General features: G+C 51.6%; 7 protein-coding genes across 7 annotated transcripts; 5 read left to right on the plus strand and 2 right to left on the minus strand.

Annotated features, from left to right (window-relative positions):
* Positions 1-1,608: 1,608 nt before the first annotated feature.
* Positions 1,609-2,688, plus strand: EDD37DRAFT_559958 (pectin lyase fold/virulence factor; the record flags this gene model as incomplete). Its single annotated transcript, XM_062813824.1, has 1 exon — positions 1,609-2,688. One exon carries the CDS (start codon positions 1,609-1,611, stop codon positions 2,686-2,688), a length of 1,080 nt encoding a protein of 359 aa, XP_062673388.1.
* Positions 2,689-3,038: 350 nt separating this feature from the next.
* On the plus strand, positions 3,039-3,851 carry EDD37DRAFT_606310 (uncharacterized protein; the record flags this gene model as incomplete). The annotated part of the gene is made up of 1 exon (XM_062814873.1): positions 3,039-3,851. One exon carries the CDS (start codon positions 3,039-3,041, stop codon positions 3,849-3,851), a length of 813 nt encoding a protein of 270 aa, XP_062673389.1.
* A 383-nt stretch (positions 3,852-4,234) lies between these two features.
* EDD37DRAFT_656401 (uncharacterized protein) lies at positions 4,235-5,281 on the minus strand (the record flags this gene model as incomplete). Its single annotated transcript, XM_062818827.1, has 1 exon — positions 4,235-5,281. One exon carries the CDS (start codon positions 5,279-5,281, stop codon positions 4,235-4,237), a length of 1,047 nt encoding a protein of 348 aa, XP_062673390.1.
* An 873-nt stretch (positions 5,282-6,154) lies between these two features.
* Positions 6,155-8,669, minus strand: EDD37DRAFT_587836 (general substrate transporter; the record flags this gene model as incomplete). The annotated part of the gene is made up of 7 exons (XM_062814480.1): positions 6,155-6,785; positions 6,866-7,053; positions 7,258-7,425; positions 7,487-7,630; positions 7,684-7,941; positions 8,000-8,203; positions 8,264-8,669. 7 exons carry the CDS (start codon positions 8,667-8,669, stop codon positions 6,594-6,596), a joined length of 1,560 nt encoding a protein of 519 aa, XP_062673391.1. The 3' UTR covers positions 6,155-6,593.
* A 1,225-nt stretch (positions 8,670-9,894) lies between these two features.
* EDD37DRAFT_656403 (Fe-Mn family superoxide dismutase) lies at positions 9,895-10,634 on the plus strand (the record flags this gene model as incomplete). The annotated part of the gene is made up of 3 exons (XM_062818828.1): positions 9,895-9,942; positions 10,027-10,241; positions 10,313-10,634. The coding sequence occupies 3 exons, from the start codon at positions 9,895-9,897 to the stop codon at positions 10,632-10,634; spliced, it is 585 nt and encodes a 194-aa protein (XP_062673392.1).
* Positions 10,635-10,940: 306 nt separating this feature from the next.
* EDD37DRAFT_263519 (fungal-specific transcription factor domain-containing protein) lies at positions 10,941-13,694 on the plus strand. Its single transcript, XM_062810865.1, has 2 exons — positions 10,941-12,595; positions 12,647-13,694. The coding sequence occupies exons 1-2, from the start codon at positions 11,082-11,084 to the stop codon at positions 13,296-13,298; spliced, it is 2,166 nt and encodes a 721-aa protein (XP_062673393.1). The 5' UTR covers positions 10,941-11,081; the 3' UTR covers positions 13,299-13,694.
* Positions 13,695-14,419: 725 nt separating this feature from the next.
* EDD37DRAFT_606315 (uncharacterized protein) lies at positions 14,420-17,522 on the plus strand (the record flags this gene model as incomplete). The annotated part of the gene is made up of 6 exons (XM_062814874.1): positions 14,420-15,541; positions 15,584-15,610; positions 15,778-16,080; positions 16,132-16,251; positions 16,307-16,969; positions 17,031-17,522. 6 exons carry the CDS (start codon positions 14,420-14,422, stop codon positions 17,520-17,522), a joined length of 2,727 nt encoding a protein of 908 aa, XP_062673394.1.
* Positions 17,523-17,944: the final 422 nt, after the last annotated feature.

Consider the following 17,944-nt stretch of genomic DNA (forward strand, 5'->3'; position numbering starts at 1 on the left):
CTCATGCTCACCATAACCGAATATTTCACCAGCCCTGAACCCTTCGCTTGATGATCGACGCTGCAACAAAAACTTTGTTTGGAAGACTGGAGAACCAGCTACAGCTTATGAGCCATGGAGATGCGTGATCAGCAAGCTGACTCGGGGTCGGTACCTGCATGTTGTAGCATCGCATTAGGGAACCCCGGAATGTGGCTGGTTGATCTGTAAAGTCAAAGCCGGTGCTGTCCATGACAGCGGAGACAGTTTGGAGACAGGCTCGGAGCCGACAGTTCCAGATGAAGTGAACCTAGGTGGGTGTTGCATCAAGACAAGAAGATTCGCTGCGCGAAGGACCTCCTGGGGGGCTCGGCTGTGTCAGGATCGGATAAGATTATCTTCTCATCTCATCAGATAAGATAATCGTGACGTTGTGCTGTTTCATGATTTCATCCTGAATTCTTGAATGTTGATCCTGTGGAACTGAAGCATGATTTTCCATGGTCGGCAGTGACATCGGGAAGTTTGTGGTCGCAATGAACGGGTCATGATGAAATGCCGTGCAGATCCCCCGGAACTGGGGAAGACGTGTTGCGGTACTGGGTACTTCCCCCAGTACACCAGCAAAGACCATCAAGATAGGTCGTGCACTGGTGTTTCATCGCCAGTGTTATTTATCCACAATATATCCGAAAGATAATAACAAATGAGATGGCTTGCAGTGAGTCCGGGAAGGAAAAGAGGAAGGTGCAGAAGTACGATCATGCCTATTAACTAGTGCCTTGGTATGAAGGTTCAGTGGTGTTCCATCTCCGCATTTCAAGGTCGGTGTAGCCCTCATCCTTACAGTGCATATTTTCAGTCTTCGCGAATATGACGACAGCGTTGACAGTTTCAAACACGTTCACAGTCATGAACAGCATATTCGTCCTCGCCTGAAAGTACCTATCAAGCTCAGATCCAAGCGCCACAAAAGTCCCTGCTGAGGTTGGAATACGAACACCAAGACAAATAGCCCAGTGACTAGACTTCCGTAGCGAAGTCAGAGGAGGAGATGGCCTTGGCAGAGAGAGCGGTGCTCGAGAAAATCATGAAGGATTGTAGGTGCACCTCGACGCCCACGCGGGACTTTGCTACTGAGACCAGTCATCGACATGGGTGCAGAACGAGTGGTATGAACAGATGAGAGTCTGAACAAGATGGAAAGGCATAACACCAACATATCGTGGCGCCAAGATCGAACACGAGAAAAGAACTTGTCGAGCGGGAATGAGGTCCTATTGTGCGAAAGGTCGAGTTGGACCGTTCTTGTCGTGTGTTGCGCAACGAAAGCTCGTATCGATCCCTCAGCTGTGGGCGAACACGATGCTTCGCATATTGCGGCATCGTCCAGAGCAAGCGAAAAGGACTCACCTGCCGATACGAGCAGTTAGTGTTGCTTGATGGCTTACAATGTGGCGGACCGCTGAAGCAAGGATAAGTATGAGCCTTCCCCTCCTCGCACCTTCTTCCGCTTCCTCCTCCATGCCTGCTCAGCTCGGTCGCATGGGCTGGTGATACAAGAACCTAAAGAACAACGACGATACCAAAGCGACGTCAACTTTGATAGCTCTGCAAATGGCAACAGTCATGTCCGAGTTTGTCAGACAAGCCGCCCTGGCGCTTCTTCTCCTCTCAACCTGGTTTCGCTGTTCGGCGTCGGCTTCTGACAGGCACGGCGCTCCTATTTACGTCAAAGCGGATGAATCCATTCAAGCGGCCATTGACACGTCTTACCCAGGTCAATTGATTATCGTTGAAGCCGGTACCTACGCAGAACAGCTGACAATCAACACCCATGGGTTGCAGCTGGTCGGCAGAGGAGCTGTCCTCGTCCCACCTAGCACTTTCATGCCAAACATCTGCTCCGGCTTAGCAGGCCCTGATACCGAGGCCGGAATATGCATCACTGGCCAGGGCGTCGAAGTGGCAGACTTTGTGGTTGAGCACAGGAAAGTCCTCTCGGTTGGCACACCTGTGAAGGATGTGCTCGTCACTGGTTTCGAAGTCAAAGGCTTCTCGGGTCTAGACATATCCGTCGTTGGTGGTCAGGATGTGGTAGTAACTGGAAACCTCTTGTACGATGGAGCACAGTACGGCTGCTTGACGGTAGGCTCGAAGAATACCCATGTTGACGCCAACACTGTCGCCTCTAGTACTGCGGATGTGCCTTTCATCGGCATCTGCATGGACGATATGTCCGATGTTCGAGTCACGAATAATCACATCGACGGTTACGTAATTGGCCTATGCGTGCAAACCAACGACGCATACGTCTTTGGCAACGACGTCCACAACACCTGTTACGGAGTCTTCGTCGATCCGGGGGTTACTGGCGCACAGATACTCAACAATCATTTTGACAGCGGGAACCCCGTTTGCCTCACAATCCCGGGAGGAGATGTTGGAGTCCTCTTGTCTGGTCCCATGAACACCGTGGTCAGAGGAAATCTGGTCGAAGGCTGGACTGCGAATGGCGCTCCGAACGGAACGTCGGGAGGGCTAGCGATTATCGATGACCCCACAGGCGCGATCGCATCCGGCAATATGGTCACTAACAATGTCCTGCGGAACAACGATTATGATGTGTACGTGCAGACGACTGGCACTGGTAACGTTGTTGAGGGGAATCAATGCTCCATCTCGGTTCCGGCAGGACTCTGCGGTTGACGCGGGCATATTTAAACTCACCTCCGTGGAAGCTCCAGGTACAACATAGGTTGGACACGTCTGAAAACAATGAGAATGAGATGGAAAAGAGAGAAAGTGTCAGCTGCAAGGGAACAACAATCTATCGGAGTTACTAATCAAAGCCTTGGTTGTGACGGATCACGTGCGGATACCAGATCAATTTGTGACAAGTGTACTCTTCTCTTATTTTTGTACCCAGTATCTACTTCTCCTGACTATACAACTTGATAGTTCAATGGCCACTAATGCAGTTACTAGCGATCACTAAGACATGCATTGAAAGGTAGCTGAGTCTGGCTGGTGATTTCGCTCCAGAAAACGATTCCGGCATGGCACCTTCAGTATCCGAGCCGACGGTGAGGGACATCAACACTGTCTCCAAATTCCTATCCTGCTCGGAAATACCCTCATTGCAAACGTGTCAACCTGTTGATGTCCTTGTATTTTGCGGCAACTCTGTCATCCCCATTGCCGACAATTTCTTTTCAGCCCTGGAAGTCCGACCGGATCTGGCGCAAACCGTAGTCATCTGCGGCGGTATTGGACATTCGACCCAACTCCTGTACCAAGCAGTTCGACAGAACCAGAAGTATGCAAGCCTGGCGGACAAGGTCGATGGTCTCTCCGAGGCGGATGTTCTTCACCTGATGCTCGAGCAGTTCTACCCGAAAGTCGTCGAGCACATCCAATACGGAGCATTCAAACTGCTCGTTGAACGCGAATCAACGAACTGTGGTGCCAACGCAGTCGAGACCAGGCGTATACTTGAGGATCATGCCATCCCAACACCCACATCAATGATCGTTGTTCAGGATCCCACCATGTCGTTGCGAACTTTGGCTTCGTTCAAGAAAACCTATGAGCACGTATCACCGTCGCCGGTATTTCTTGGGTGTCCCACTCTAGTGCCGGTCATGTCTCTAGAGGGTGGACTGCATTTTGACCTTCCAGGCTATCGAGAGTCGGATCTGTGGGATCATCAACGGTTTTTCGATCTCATCATGGGGGAACTTCCACGACTGAGGGACGATGAGCAGGGTTATGGACCAAGAGGAAAGGGGTTCATCGCGCATGTGGACATTCCAGACGACGTCGAAAATGCATGGACGAGGCTGCGTGACGTGTTGGAGTCCACCCGATGACGAGGCCTCCTGATTCAAGAACCTGTCCAACAGTCCATCTTCAGCAGAATGATGTGATAAGGTTCATAATCATATCTCATTTCGTCGTCTCGTATGGAGAAAGAATTATAGGGTGGTACAACTGAAAAGAAAGCAGGGTATCTGAACGAACAAAAGGTGTCGTCGGGGATGGCTGTAACAAAATGCCGCCCTTACCCCACCTTCAACATCACTCCACGTGCAGTCATGGTCTGGTTCCTGGCTCTTACAACGTCTCTGTCCAATTAATATCCTAGCCCAAGCACCTCAGTGTTCGAGTGGTGGCCTGCCAAGAAGGGGCGAAAACAACAACCTCAACCTCAACCTCAACCCCAAAAGTTCGAATCCCCAAGAACGTGATTCCCTTACGAAACACCAACGTCAATCCTCGAACAGGACGCCAATGTCGCCCGGACTCTCTGATGAAATCCGCCATCAGCAGCAATATCATATAAATCGCTCAGTCGCCTCGGCACGCCCACGCGGCTTAACCGCTGCTCAACCGCCTCCTTGGCTGGCCCAAGAGCGTTGCGCACCCCGTCGGCGCTGATGCGGAGATTGTAACAGATTAATTTGTCGTGTTTGTTAGGTGGGTAGCTGTAAGAAGAGGCGGCCACAGAGAATTTGAGCTTTGATGTAGTGAACGCCAGTGCGGCAGAGGGGTTGAAGCAGTACTGTTCGAGGACTTCGGCCTGGACGGCAGACATATCGAGCTCAGGTTTTGGGAGTGGTTGTGGCAGCGGTTCTGGTTTTAGCTCTGGTTCGGGAACAATATCCAAACACGGACTCGAGCACGTGGAACTCGGTGAAGTTGAGCCATCACTCGAAACAGATCCTCGTCGTGACCGGCGCCGGCGCGGCGAGCGTGGTGGTCTAGGCGAGGGAGGCGCATTCATATCGGCGTCCAATCCGTCAAACGCGAGTGCCAGTGTGCGGAAATGCGACGACGAACATGCGTCCAGAGTCCGCGCGTAAAAGCGGGTTTCCAACGCCTTGAGACGTGGCAGGCTGCCAACGCAGCTGTCAACCAGGCTGATGTGGTCCTTGAGAATGGCGTCTGCGTCAATGCTATCCCCAAAGTCCACGGCGATGTGCGTTAACGAAGATTTGATGAGTGGGTGAATGTCCGGGTCTGCGACGAACGCGAGGACATGCTCGGTTGAGCGAAAGACGAGCGCGTTGAGACTGTAGTACAGAGTGATGGCTTCGGAGCGGATTAGGCGACATGTGTCGAGGAATGCTCTGCCATCGTCTTCGGATGGTCGCGACGCGCGAAGACGTCTTTGCGAGGGACAGCGAAGGTGCAAGGGCTCGGGCTGTTCAAAGGCGAATTTGTAGATCAAATTCCTGACTTCGGCGGGAAGATTTAGGAAAGCGGATTGCTTGTTGTCTGGAGGCGTTGTTTGCGTCATGATATCGGCTCTCGTGATGTACGATGCATTGGCGACGCGATTGCTTTGCTTTGTGCGGTATGAGAAGCAAGTTTCGTGGTTTGATAGATAGAAATGCAAGACCAGAGACAGAGTCTCAGTTCAGTTCTGCTGGCGGTAACTTAACGTCGATCGTGTGGCGATGATGAGCCCCCCTCTATAGTGGATAATATCCTTCATTAACTTGGGGCTAACTTCGGTTCTTTAGCGTCGCGACCGTGGCTTTAGGTTAAGTGATAAGCCCCTATTAATTGAGAAGCTATCTGGCCCGGCGTGCAATCTTAATTGCGAGGCGTAGACGCACAGGACCACAGGTATCTCCTTATGCTGCTTGGTCGCTCTTTCTTCACCAAGAATCTGGGGAAGAGGAGTTTGAGAGATGGTAAACGTCGAAGCGGGAAAGACAGTGTGATCGCCAATGCTTAGCTGGGCAAGAAACAAGAAAATTGACGAGGTTGGTCGATAGCGACAGCCGGCACAAGATTTAAGATACAAGAAATGGTGACGGTGGTGGTTGGCAGCACAACACAGTGATGGGCAGTGATGGCCCGTTCATTTCCTTCCATGCCTCATCCCTGTTGGACGCAATATCATGAAGATTTGACTTGCAGGACCAAGAATCAATTTGTCTCAGTTTAGTGGCCCCTTTTCTGGTTGGCCTAGACACCATCTGGCCGCTGGTGGCCATGGCCCCCGGGAAATGATGCGCTTTCTTGCCGCTAACACCGCCTAGGAGGGTGTGCCGCAGGCATGCACTCCGCAAGGCACCAGGCGGACTCGACTTAGATTGGCCAGCCTGGTCCTTTAGCGAGGATATTAATATCCGGGGGCTAATGCACGCCAGACGCCCCTCCAACAAGGCACCGGCAAGCCAAAACAAGCGGGCCCCCCAGCCACGGACTTCTGCCAGATCCCTACCCTGGCAAAGGCATCACGGACCTCCTCGACGTCATCTGATGGGTTGGTGATTATTACAAAGTACCCTGACCTGCGCACGGACTGCCCATAGCATGGGCAAGGCAAGATCGTCCCCACAGAAACTTCATCTTGATGGACTGATCATTGATCGCAACTGTCTTTTCCGGCGCCACGACGAGTCACGACAGTACATACTGTAGTGTTATGTAAGGTAAGCCCTTATTTCACCGTCGGGAATTCATGCGAATGCCTTTTCTCGGCCTTCCGAAATGTATGACTACAGCATTCTTTGCCCCAGAGTGGTAGTACTCCGTACTGCATACTGTGCCGTCTCAACTCGTGTGACTTTCTGCAGTTTGCCTAGGGCTGCCTAATCCTAAGCTTTTACAGCCCCCTCCGTCACACCTGCAGCCTCTCCGCGCCGTTGGGAGTCGTATTCCCGTTGCTCGGCTTCTGCATGCACCTTGGCGGCGAGTTCGTGTTTTTGCTTCTCGGTAGCGTCTGCAAAATGCACGACTACCTCATCACCGAAGAGCGCATTGATCTCTTCCAGCGAAAGGCCCTTGGTCTACCCCGACAAAATATGTGTCAGCACATGAGTACATTACTTCCGGCTCTGAGTCTGGCGGACTTCCGCCAAGTACATACCTCAGGACACCAGAAATAGATAACCAGCACGTTGACGAATGTCAGGCATACGAAAACAATGTAATAGCGCCATTTGATGTCGGCGAGTGCCGTGGGAGCCGCCTCCACATACACTAATGTTGACAGGAATGTACCTGCAAGTGACCACGCCACGCCTTGCGATCGGATATGTGTGGGGAATATCTCCGCTGCATATTTAAAGGTGAGATCAGCCCAGGGATTGCACAGAGTCCTGTCGGTCCTCCGCCGAGTAAGGGCATACGAGGTAGGGCCACCGAAGTGGGACTATGCACAGAAGTTTTCTGTCCAATCCATCGGAGTGGAACCACTGCCAGTATGCTGTCCTACCGCGGAAACATACCGAGACCAAGGAATGCACAGATGTGACTTACAGCAATAAACATAGCCCACGACATCGATTCCGCCGCCATAGAAGCTGATGAAGCAGAAGGAGAAGAACACTCCCATGGAAAGACCTGCCTTGTTGGTCGTACCAGCATATTCGGCAATCATCGCCGTCTCCAGAGCCACGGACAGCATGCAACCGGTAAGTCCGGTGACTGTTAACGTCAGATACAGCTTTGTTGTTGGTGACACGGCGTTTCGGGTGGCCCGACTTACGAAGAAGTGGCTTTCGTCCTACTCTGTCAAGAAGCAACGCTCCCACAAAGTTGGATATGGTTGCTACCGTCACATACGCCGCCCCTAGGATGAGTGGAACTCCTCCTGTGAGACCGAGATTCTGGTACAACGAGACAATGTACACTTGCGACATTTGTGAGCACAAGATAAAGTGTCATAATGCGGTGCGACCATACCGTATATCACCTGAGCACCCGTGGATTGGGCGGCATATTGGATGAAAAATCCCATCCAGAACCGCTTTTGGTAACTCTTCTTGGTGAACATGCCGCGCCAGCCGGCTTGTTTCCACGCCACGGCATCGACGCGGACTTGTTCGGTCATCTGGTAGAACTCTTCACGAGCATACTGCAAAGCCTGCTCGTCCGAGCCTTCGCCGCCATGCAAGCGTCGGACAATGGCCCATGCTTCTTCATTGCGATCCTTTGTGAGCACTGCGCTCGATGTGTCAGTGGTGGAAAGGTCTACCGAGCGGTTTTGCGATATGCTTACGCCAACGCGGTGATTCCGGCACCCAAGGTGAGCATATTGCCAGTGCAAGTGGTGGGACAATTGACAATGCGATTGGAAAGCGCCACTGAAACGACAGATTGGTGGAGTAGTATGTTCCAGCGCCAACCCAGCCTGCAATTGCGTAGCCCAGGACAATCCAAGTTCCGTGCTGACCGACTAGGAATCCACGAGCATTCGGTGGCGCTTTTGGTCAAGTCAGTCTGGATGAAATGGCCGGGGGAGAAGAAATTCCTTGTAACTAACATATCTCGGCTTGATAGATCGGGATCAATACAACCATCATTCCAATGCCAAAGCCAGAAATGAAGCGCGAGACCAAGAACATGGCAATGTCGACCGAGGCAGTCTCGAGTGTGCCGCCAACGACATTGATCACGCACGCAAGGTACATAGTCTGTTTCCGACCACGAGCCTCGCTCATCCAGCCGACGAGCAAGGCTCCAAACAGGGCGCCTGCACAGTACAGGCCGTTGATCGTGCCGGTGATTGCATTGTCATAACTCGAGTCGCTTCCGAGGTTGAATTTGGCTATGAACCCTGGCTGGCCGATGGTGTTGGATATCACGGAGAAGCCATATCCAAAGGTAAGACTTCCCAGCGTCAACACCAGGATTATGCGTAGGTTGTAGAGCGTGTATGTCCTTGCCATGGTGCTGTCGCGGGAAGAAACAAAGAATCTGGGGATGCTGTGGGGTTGGAGGATTATATGTCATATCGCTTTGCTGTACACGACTCGTGCAGTATGGGGATGAAAGTCCCCGTTGGTGGTGTACATAGCCTATGCACGGCTACAGCATGCTCAGACTCGGTTATAGGATGTCGATCACGACTGTCAAGCCCTAAGGGTTGGGATCGTGCGGGGTGTGCATGTGAGTGCTCTTGCCGGCTCACGGGCAGCAACAATGTTTCTGGCAGAAGCAGTGACGGACCCTTGATATATGCAAAGTCGAGGGCTTTTGCATGCTTATCTCTTGCCCAAGGGAACTGATAAACGGAGAGGTCATCCTTCTTGAGGATAATAGTGGTGGCTTAACATGCTCACCCCCAGCTTGCGCGACCCTGATCGAAGATCACCCGTCTACGCCCATCTCCCCAGTTTTGGAGGGAAAACCTTTAGCGCCTGGGCCTGGCGAGGTGAAAGGAATAGGAGCCACTGATGACGCGATATAAGGAGACGGTAATTCCCTTCCCGTTTCCTGCTTTAATAATCCCCCTTCCTCAACCCAGCTTCGAGCACGCCGCAACAACATCGACAGTTGACCCTCTCTATGCTCAATGACCCAGAGAATGAACGCGTCTTCAGTCCCTTTCAGTGTTTCGGTTTTTGAAGTGTTGACAAACCACTGATTCCTGCATTTATTATACCGACATGTGCAACGAATGAGGTCCAGAAGAATTGCTCCTGTCGTACGAGCACATTGCGAAATACCAACATTCGGTGTCGAATGGCCTCACTATGACTTTGACAGGGAGGTTGACCTTAGGAATTTAGATCGAAACCACATGGATATCAGGTGGGATGAGGCCTGCACGTGCAAAGTACACTCATGAGCACGTCAATGAGGACCTTAAGCAACTCCCATGCTATGATCTACATCGGCCAATGAAGTGCAAAGCAAGCGGACCTGAGCGTGGTTCTCTGCCTCTTTCAAACGAACCAGAAAGTGTCCTGCACGGCAGTGGAAGTGAGTCAACTGGGAGAGCATGATCTGATGCCTCCTCCGTCACTCACGTTGCCGCGGACAAAAGCTGCTGTACCTTCCCCTTCGCCTGTTTGAGACTGCTCAGACGGTCGGAAAGCTGTTGTTTTGCCCGCCACCCTGTACGCTTTATCATTCCAACGTGCTAGTACACAGTTGAAGGACGAAGAAAAGATGGCCGTGGAACAATACTCACTGCCTGGACTTAGGTACTCCCTAGATGTCAGTCTTCACATGTTGCTCTGCAGCGCAAAGTCGTCCTCATGGGCTTCTTGCATATAAACGACAAGTATTGATACCTCACAGGCTCTGGAACCTTCGATCTCTGGCCAGATTATGGACCTACATTACAATAAGCATCACCAGACCTACATCACCAATCTCAACAAGGCCCCGAAAGAGACTGCCGAAGCCCTTTCCAATGGCAACCTTGTCAAGCAACTCGAGTTGCAGTCAGCCATCAAGTTCAACGCTGGAGGCCACGTCAACCACACCCTCTTCTGGGAGAACCTTTCACCTAGGTAGACCGGAGACTCTGACACTGCGTCGGCCGCACCAAAGCTACATCAGGACATCGTGCAGAGGTGGGCAGCTTCGAAAACTTCCAAACAACCCTCGAGACCACCGCGCTCGCCATCCAGGGATCCGGATGGGTTTGGCTGGTCAAAAATGAGCTTGGTGGCCGACTCGAGATCACCACGTCCAAGGATCAAGATCTGCCCGTACCTGGAAATCTGGCCGTCCTTGGCATCGACATGTGGGAGCATGCATACTACTTGCAATACTGGAATAACAAGAAAGAATGCTTGAACAACATTTGGGCTGTGCTGAATTGGAACGCTGCTGGAAAGAGATACCTTGGCGACAGGAGGGCTATCTATGGTGACTTGGCAGGACTTGCCAGCCGACTGTGAAGTGCGTCGGGTGATGCAATTCGCGGACATTGAATAGGTAGCTATCACTCGGACTCTTGAGTCGCTAATTTCAGCCCGCATGCTCTCCACAGCAGACCGGGCACATGTGAAAAGAAGTTCTGGAGATGTCTGTCGGCAACTTCCGAGTCTGGGGGAGGGGCACATGGAGAGGGGAAAGCCACTGCACTTTTGAAAGACGGCCTTGAGACGGCCATATGTCCGTTTTCATCACCGGCACTGTGAGTAGAATTTATGATCGCTATGCTTTCAAGTACACCGCCATGTGCGGAGTTGGAGACAAACATCTCCTACTCAAGCGCGGTGACATGCTTCCCCCAAACTCTCCCACGTCTCCATCTCATTCAAAAGGAAGTGCCGTACCCCAATCTCCGGGGCCATAGGCTATGACTTTCCCTCCCACATGTTCATACTTCCTGCTTGCCCGTGATGACTTCATCAATGAACCAACCACACCAAGCCTTGTCGACACAACGAGGCAGACCTCGACAGCGGTCGGCTGTGGCCTGCACTTGGTGTCATTCCAGGCGCGTAAAGTGCAATGCTGCTGCCAACGGAACGCCTTGTTCCAACTGCGAGACTACAGGTCGTCACTGCATGCTGATTGAGAGCAGGCGAGGCAAGAAGCGGAAGCTGTCCACCTCTCCTTCCATAGCACGCGAGCACAGTTATATTGAGCCGCAAACCCCAGGTATAGTGGCGGCACATGGCAATGTCTATGATCCCTTGAGAGACATTCGAGCCTTTCCAAAGACTCCAGCAGATCGAGTCGTGCATAAAGACTCGACTTCCACCTCTGACCATGAAAAGCCTGATGCAGTGCAGGAACCACAAGAAACTCTCTACACTCAGGTCCTCGACAAAGCCACAAATGCGGGCGCGGATCCTGAACTCAGAGACGGTGTAGTGCATGTTATGTACATGGGAGAGACCTTCAACCTCACACACTTGTTACGGCAAACAAACCCTGAGTCTGTCCGCCCTACGCGCAAAAGGCACTATGTGGTGCGCTTCAATCCTCGAAGTCGAAAGGCTGACGCCGTCGAGGATGAATGTAGTAACGACGACATAGTCACGACTCTCCTACAACAGCAAGGCGCACTCACTGTCCCTGACGTCCATACTTGCTCTCAACTCTTCCGCACCTATTTTGAATTCGTCCATCCTCACTATCCCATCCTGGATCGGGCGGATTTTGCTTTTCAATATGCAGATCCGACCAATCCTCCTTCGTACCTGCTTTTGCAGTCTATCCTATTCATGGCCGCAGGTCACTGTGATTTATCCGTGCTTCTTGAGGCAGGATTCAATTCCAGATATCACGCCCGGAAGACCTTTTTCCAGCGGGCCAAAGCATTGTACGACAATGACCACGAGCCCAACAAGGTCACTATCGTTCAGTCCGTCTTTCTGATGAGTTTCTGGTGGAATGGACCTATGGATCAGAAGGACACTTGGCATTGGCTGGGTATTGCAATCAGCCTTGCCCTCACGCTAGGAATGCATCGCTCGACCCAGCACTCTGACATGAAGGCAAGGGATCGCTCATTGTGGAAGAAGATCTGGTGGACTCTCTTCACCGAAGAAAAGCATGCTGCCACGGCATTGGGCCGCCCAGTCCATATTCGAAGGGTCGATTGTGACGTCGAGCTCCTCGACCGTACCGACTTCGAAGAGCAGCCAGTGTCGAGGCCTGAAATCTTTGTAACCCCTGAGCGCGTGGATGGACTTTATGTCATGGCTCTGGTCGAGCTCTCCTTCATTGCTGAACGCATTGTTCATAGCTCTTTCACCGCGTTCAACTCAACAACATCCAACAACACGGAGATGTTCCATTCATGCTCCGAGGCCCTTGATCAGTGGAGGTCTCGACTCCCTCCCGAATTGCAAATGGAAAATAGCAGCACCTGTCTCTGGACAAGCATGCTGCACATTGCTCACTGGTCGGTCACCCCTACAAAATCGTTACAAACCCGACTAACAATGTGCATCAGCTGGTTCGAGATCGTTACTCACCGTTCCATCACTCCGCAAAATCTGTCACCACCGTCTATGAAGACTGCCCATACCCTAGCAATGGATGCTGCCAATCGTATGGTCAGGATAGTCGAAGGACTACTCTCCCAGTCGCACATTTTGCATTGTCCTATTCACATCGTTCCAGCTCTCTTTGCTGCCATGGGTATGCAAGCGGTCGATATTTGCTCTGGGCAATCAATACTGGAGCAGCTAGCCGCGGTCAAAGTCAGGCTTGCCATGATAGCTCTTCGCGAGCTTCAAAGTACCTGGCCTGTTAGCGGATGGATATTTCGTCTCTTTTCGAAGATTGTCCGGCGCATCAGAAATGGCGACGAATTTTGCCCAAACGAACCGGTCAATGCCTCGCCTATACAAGTGAAGCCGACGTCTATGGAAGAGGGAATGATGGAACAAGGTCAGTTCATGGTCCAGCCACCTTTGGTCTCCGACAAGCCTCAGTACCAGGATCCGAGCCTTACCCAACCTATGTACGCCGTGCCGAACAACATTGCCAGTCGCTATCTCTTCCCCGAGAACACAAATCTGGCGATGCCGTTGAGCTATCCAGCGGATTGGCAGTCAATCCTGGATGATGGAGCTTGGGGAGACTTTGAGTACGAGTTCTGACCTATTGGTGCGCTCACTTTTCAGATATATATTGCGCTGCAGTGCCATACTGGAAAGTCAAGGAATCAATCCGGATGAGCAGTTTGGCCTCATCAGGATGTTTCAGAGCAGTTTGTCGACATCATTCGCGGAAATACACCTCAAGTTCATTTTGGGATCTGGTTTGTTGTCCGTAAGGCTGCGCGAGGTTTAAACAGTTTGCCTAGTGTCACTCTGTATCGACTCAACTAGTGTCACTCTGTATCGACTCAATTAGGGTCACTTTTCGCCCCCAGCTTGGCCGACCTTGGGCACTAGGCCTAGGGCCTAGGGAGCCTCCACAGGTGCTTCGAACACCCACGGAAGGTGTGCCGAACGTGCAATAACCTGCTCAACCGCATTTCGACACCTCCATGTTCTTTGTACAGGAGTTGACCAGTTTTCAAGGTGCGTCGCATGCCGCACATCGCGAATCCGGACTCAGGTAGTCTGATTACCTGCCGGCAATCTTTGCAGCACCATTGCTGCCCAACCTGCTGCTTCCTTACCAACGCAACGAATCAAGCATGTCGTTACGTTGCCCGACTTCCTACAATGTCGTGTGGTTCCTGCCCAATGTCTGCGACTGGTCAAAACTGACAAGAATCTGCACCAATGTCAACGCTGCACCCAACACCACAATGTATTCTTTCCACACTCTGCCAATGGCGACATCGCCGGGCGCAGCCGGTGAGCAGTTGACGACAGCGCAAGAGTGATATTGGTCTACAGTACCAGCTTGTCACGCGGTGCATGTCCATCTTCGGGGGTGGTGCATGAGGACACTGCTCTGCGGCCCATTGCCAACACGAGGCACACCGCAAGGCAGATCTTTTGTGGACGGACCTGGGGCGAACAATGTAACGTCTTCGTTTGTGGTCTCCTCGATTCGTTTGTCTTTGTACAAGTCTCAATCTACTTGTGCGCTTTCCTGCCCTGAATACTAAACATCATTCTCGTTGCTAACGACATTTATCTTGGTCCGTGTGGTCAGATTCTGTCCAGTTGAGTCTGCCTGTCCATGGCAACAGGAAGAGAGAAGTGCGAAAGATTGTCAGGACTAAATGCAGATGAGCTCGGAAGCTTCGAATAACGCAAACAGCATGGCGTACTCCGACTCGCCAGTCACCGTTCGGCGAGATACGAGCCACGAATCCAGAAATGCATGGCCCACGAAAGCACATCGCTATGGTGCCTATGCCAACGACGACGAAGACACCTGTCAAGACTTCATGCGCGCCTTTGGAGAGTCTGACGATTGTGCCTCTCAAGGTGACCTGGTCAAGGAGTTCTGTTCCAGCGCGACACTTGAAGGACTCTTTGACGAACAAGTAGGGCAAACCTCGTCCATTCCACGCTCTACTGCTTGGTTGCTTGATAGCGGTGTCAAAGAGGGCAAAAGAAGGATCTTCGGGCCACTGACGGCAAATCAATTGTACAATGAGCTCTCGCGGTCTCATTGTAAGTCCCCTGAAGGCGGTTGTCCAGTCGATCAGGCAGTTGGCCCCGGACAAAATGAAGCGTCTGAGGAGTTTTTACCTACACCTCGTCCGACCTCAATACAATCTGGGGACACCTATGGATCAATAAGGCAAGATGGCCATGGGGGAAGTCCACAAGAGTGCTTGCAGGAGAACGAGAAGGTAGTGAGTGATTCACGAAAACGAATCATTTACATCTACGATCCTGATCAATGGAGTTTCCTCGCCCTAATTTGTAAGGCATCTTACACTCAGTCTTTCGGACTCCGTACCGCTCTTTACAGGCATCTGGCACCTGACCCTTATTTCGAAATGGCAGTGACATCTGAAGGTCACCGAATTTTCCAAATCGCATTTCATCTGCCATACTACGCTTTGAGAAGATCTCAGGAACCTCAACCCGACCATCGTCGAGGCAGAAACGGAGAAGTGCTAAGGCGGTGTATGAACCTCTCCTTGCTTGACATGGGGGATCATAGCCCCATTTTCGTCTACGAAGCGGACATCACTGTAGTAGTCACTGGTACCAGCGAACAGAGCTGGTCCGCATATTGCTTCTCCGACACCAGATTCGATGGTGAAACCGAGGACCGAGATCATGTGGAACCTCATAAGAACGTTCTCGAAAAAGAAGACCCTTGCTCTCCTCACGCAATTTGGAAAGATTGGACAGACGGCTGTTCGGACGATTATCTGCATGCAAGAGAGTACTTCCTGTGTATCTTAGGTCATCGTCTCGCCCTAGTATTCGGTGAATGAAATCTTGTGGTTGAGGTACTGCAACAGTCGATCTGCCGTCGGGAGCAGCATGAGGTACGTATACTTCGTTCATTTTCGTTGGCCCCGCACCCACGACACGGACATATGTCTCTCTGTCCCATTCCTTACCATGACTCTTTCTGTTCACTCCTAGCATAGGACAGAAGTCCGATCGTCCCTTGACCATCTAACGTTCCGTTGTCAACTTACCATATTCTCAGATCTTCCAACCTCTCACGCTCTCAAGTGATCGAAAGTATAGCGTTGAGGAGGAGGTATCGTGTTGGAGACTCCACGCATGGGTAGCAGTTGTCAAAGAAAAGGTTGAATCTTTTAGCGAGCGGCTATCCGCAACTGTTGAGGCATGCGAGGAGTTTTTGCTAGATTACGATAGGGACTTTCAGGAAGCCTCGACGAAATGCGACAAGTCGCATCTTGAGATTTTGAAAAGGACCAAAGAGCTCAAACGTCTGAAGAGGACACTCGAGTGTTTGGAAAAACGTCTTATCGCTTTTGAAAGAAAGGTAAGGGCTCCGGGACGAAGTCAGAATATTCTGTGCTCTTCACAGATATAGCCTGGCCATCAGCTGAAATATAAGCAGATTGAGCTCTGGATTCAACTGCAGGCGATCACACAAGCCAGCCTTACGGCCAAATCGGCGAGGAACAGCGCGCCTGTGACCTCGGTCTTCCTGGTAATCTCACCTAGCTACGCCGTTCGGAGACTAAGATGCTAAAAAGGTTGTGCAGCTTTTCTATTCGCCCTTAATTCTGGGAATTGGCATATTTTCTATTCCTGATGATCAAGTCAGACTCATACGAGAGATCTATCCGACCTCCGCCCCTAGTGTCATAAAGGCATTGATTATCTCGGCCGTGGTCTTTGGTATGTTGAGCGTGGCTGTGCCTCTGCTGAGTGAGCTGCAAATGGGAATGCAGAAGGTGTTTCAGACCGCGATGTCATTGTCATTCTATCCACTTGGTAAGCAGGCATACCGACTTCAAGTGCGACTTCTTGAGTGTTTGGATTCCTCGAGGATCGATTCTATTCCACCGCTTTTGGCCAGTCAACGGCGTAAGACATACAGGAACATGGAGAACAGTGCGGACTGGGTGGCAGAGGAGAAAGGTCTGGCCTTCACACCGTACGATCAAGGGGGCCACGGTGATGGTGAAATTGGCCGACTAATCCAGCCTTCGCATTCTACACTGAGCGAGAAAGATGGATCGGTGGAAGAAGAAGCTGCACATGGCTGTTCTGAAGACTCTGAGGTCCTCAGGCACGAGCCTTCCACTTATGACCACTTAAAAATTTACTTCGAACGACTTAGTGGTCAGCAGCTTGTCTGGTGGCCGTTCACAGAGCCTGATCGACCTATTGCGGATGGAATGCGTCGAGTTGCGTCTCAGTGTGTAAGCAATCGCCACGTGCTAAGGACCGAACAAAAGTCAAATTGCTGATGACTTTGACCAGGCTTGCGGCATAATGCTTCCGTATGATATACCCAGATACCCACACAGCATCCAGAGCTCTACACCGAGAGCTTGGGGTACAAGTCCGTTTGGGCGCGCGGATGCTTCTCGATCGAGTCTCCCGAATGGCAGTCCCAGAGCTCATGGACAGAATACCGGCCAAACACGTTCTGGCTCAAATCAAACAGATCAACTACCACGAGAATTGACCGACTTCAGGTCCAGAACAGCGAGACCGAGCCCCCAAGCCAGTGGTGAGTTCATTGCTTTTTGTATCGGTCATCGTGAAGACAACGCCGAACTCGTCCAGCTAAATGCGCTCGACCACAACGACCACACCTTAGTCGTCACAATGTTGGCTGAGTACACGAAAATCATGGGCTGGTTCTACCTTTTTTGGACCATGTCAACCTGTGAGAGTGTGCTATTCAGAGATGTACGAGTACAAGCCAGATGCCATTCATCCCACATACTGACCCAAATGGACGGTTGATAGATCCCAATGTTGTATCAAAACTCGAGGCAAGGGCCAGCCACTATATCCAATGTCACAATGGCGCCAAATAGCCCTGGTCTCGATGCCAGGAATGGTACCCGTGCTGCTCGCCGTCCACCTGCAAGAGGTTGCTGAGGTCAATTCCAAAAAGATTGCAGGCGCGCGTTGAGCCCGGACCAAACTCTGTCGGATACGGCATGCAAGCCGTCACTCGAATAGCTGTCAGCAAAATCATCGCTGTTTTCGTGGTCTGGCACACTGGCCCCTTCTGCTTTGCGATATACTGGTTGAAGCATCACCCGGGGGACTTGCAAAATGCGACTATCCTGCTCTCTCTCGTTGGAGTGCTCTTTGCGGTGTACGTGGACATCATGTTCAGACTGCGGAGATGAATTCGAATGGGTCAGGACTTTATCTGC

Source organism: Exophiala viscosa, assembly GCF_022695815.1.
Source record: "Exophiala viscosa unplaced genomic scaffold EDD37scaffold_2, whole genome shotgun sequence".
NCBI classification, from domain to species: Eukaryota; Fungi; Ascomycota; class Eurotiomycetes; order Chaetothyriales; family Herpotrichiellaceae; genus Exophiala; species Exophiala viscosa.

Coding starts and splice junctions, on each gene's coding strand:
- EDD37DRAFT_263519 (XM_062810865.1), top strand. CDS start 11,082: ATGACTTCATCAATGAACCAACCACACCAAGCCTTGTCGACACAACGA. Junction 12,596..12,646: donor ATGCTGCACATTGCTCACTG/GTCGGTCACCCC, acceptor AATGTGCATCAG/CTGGTTCGAGATCGTTACTC.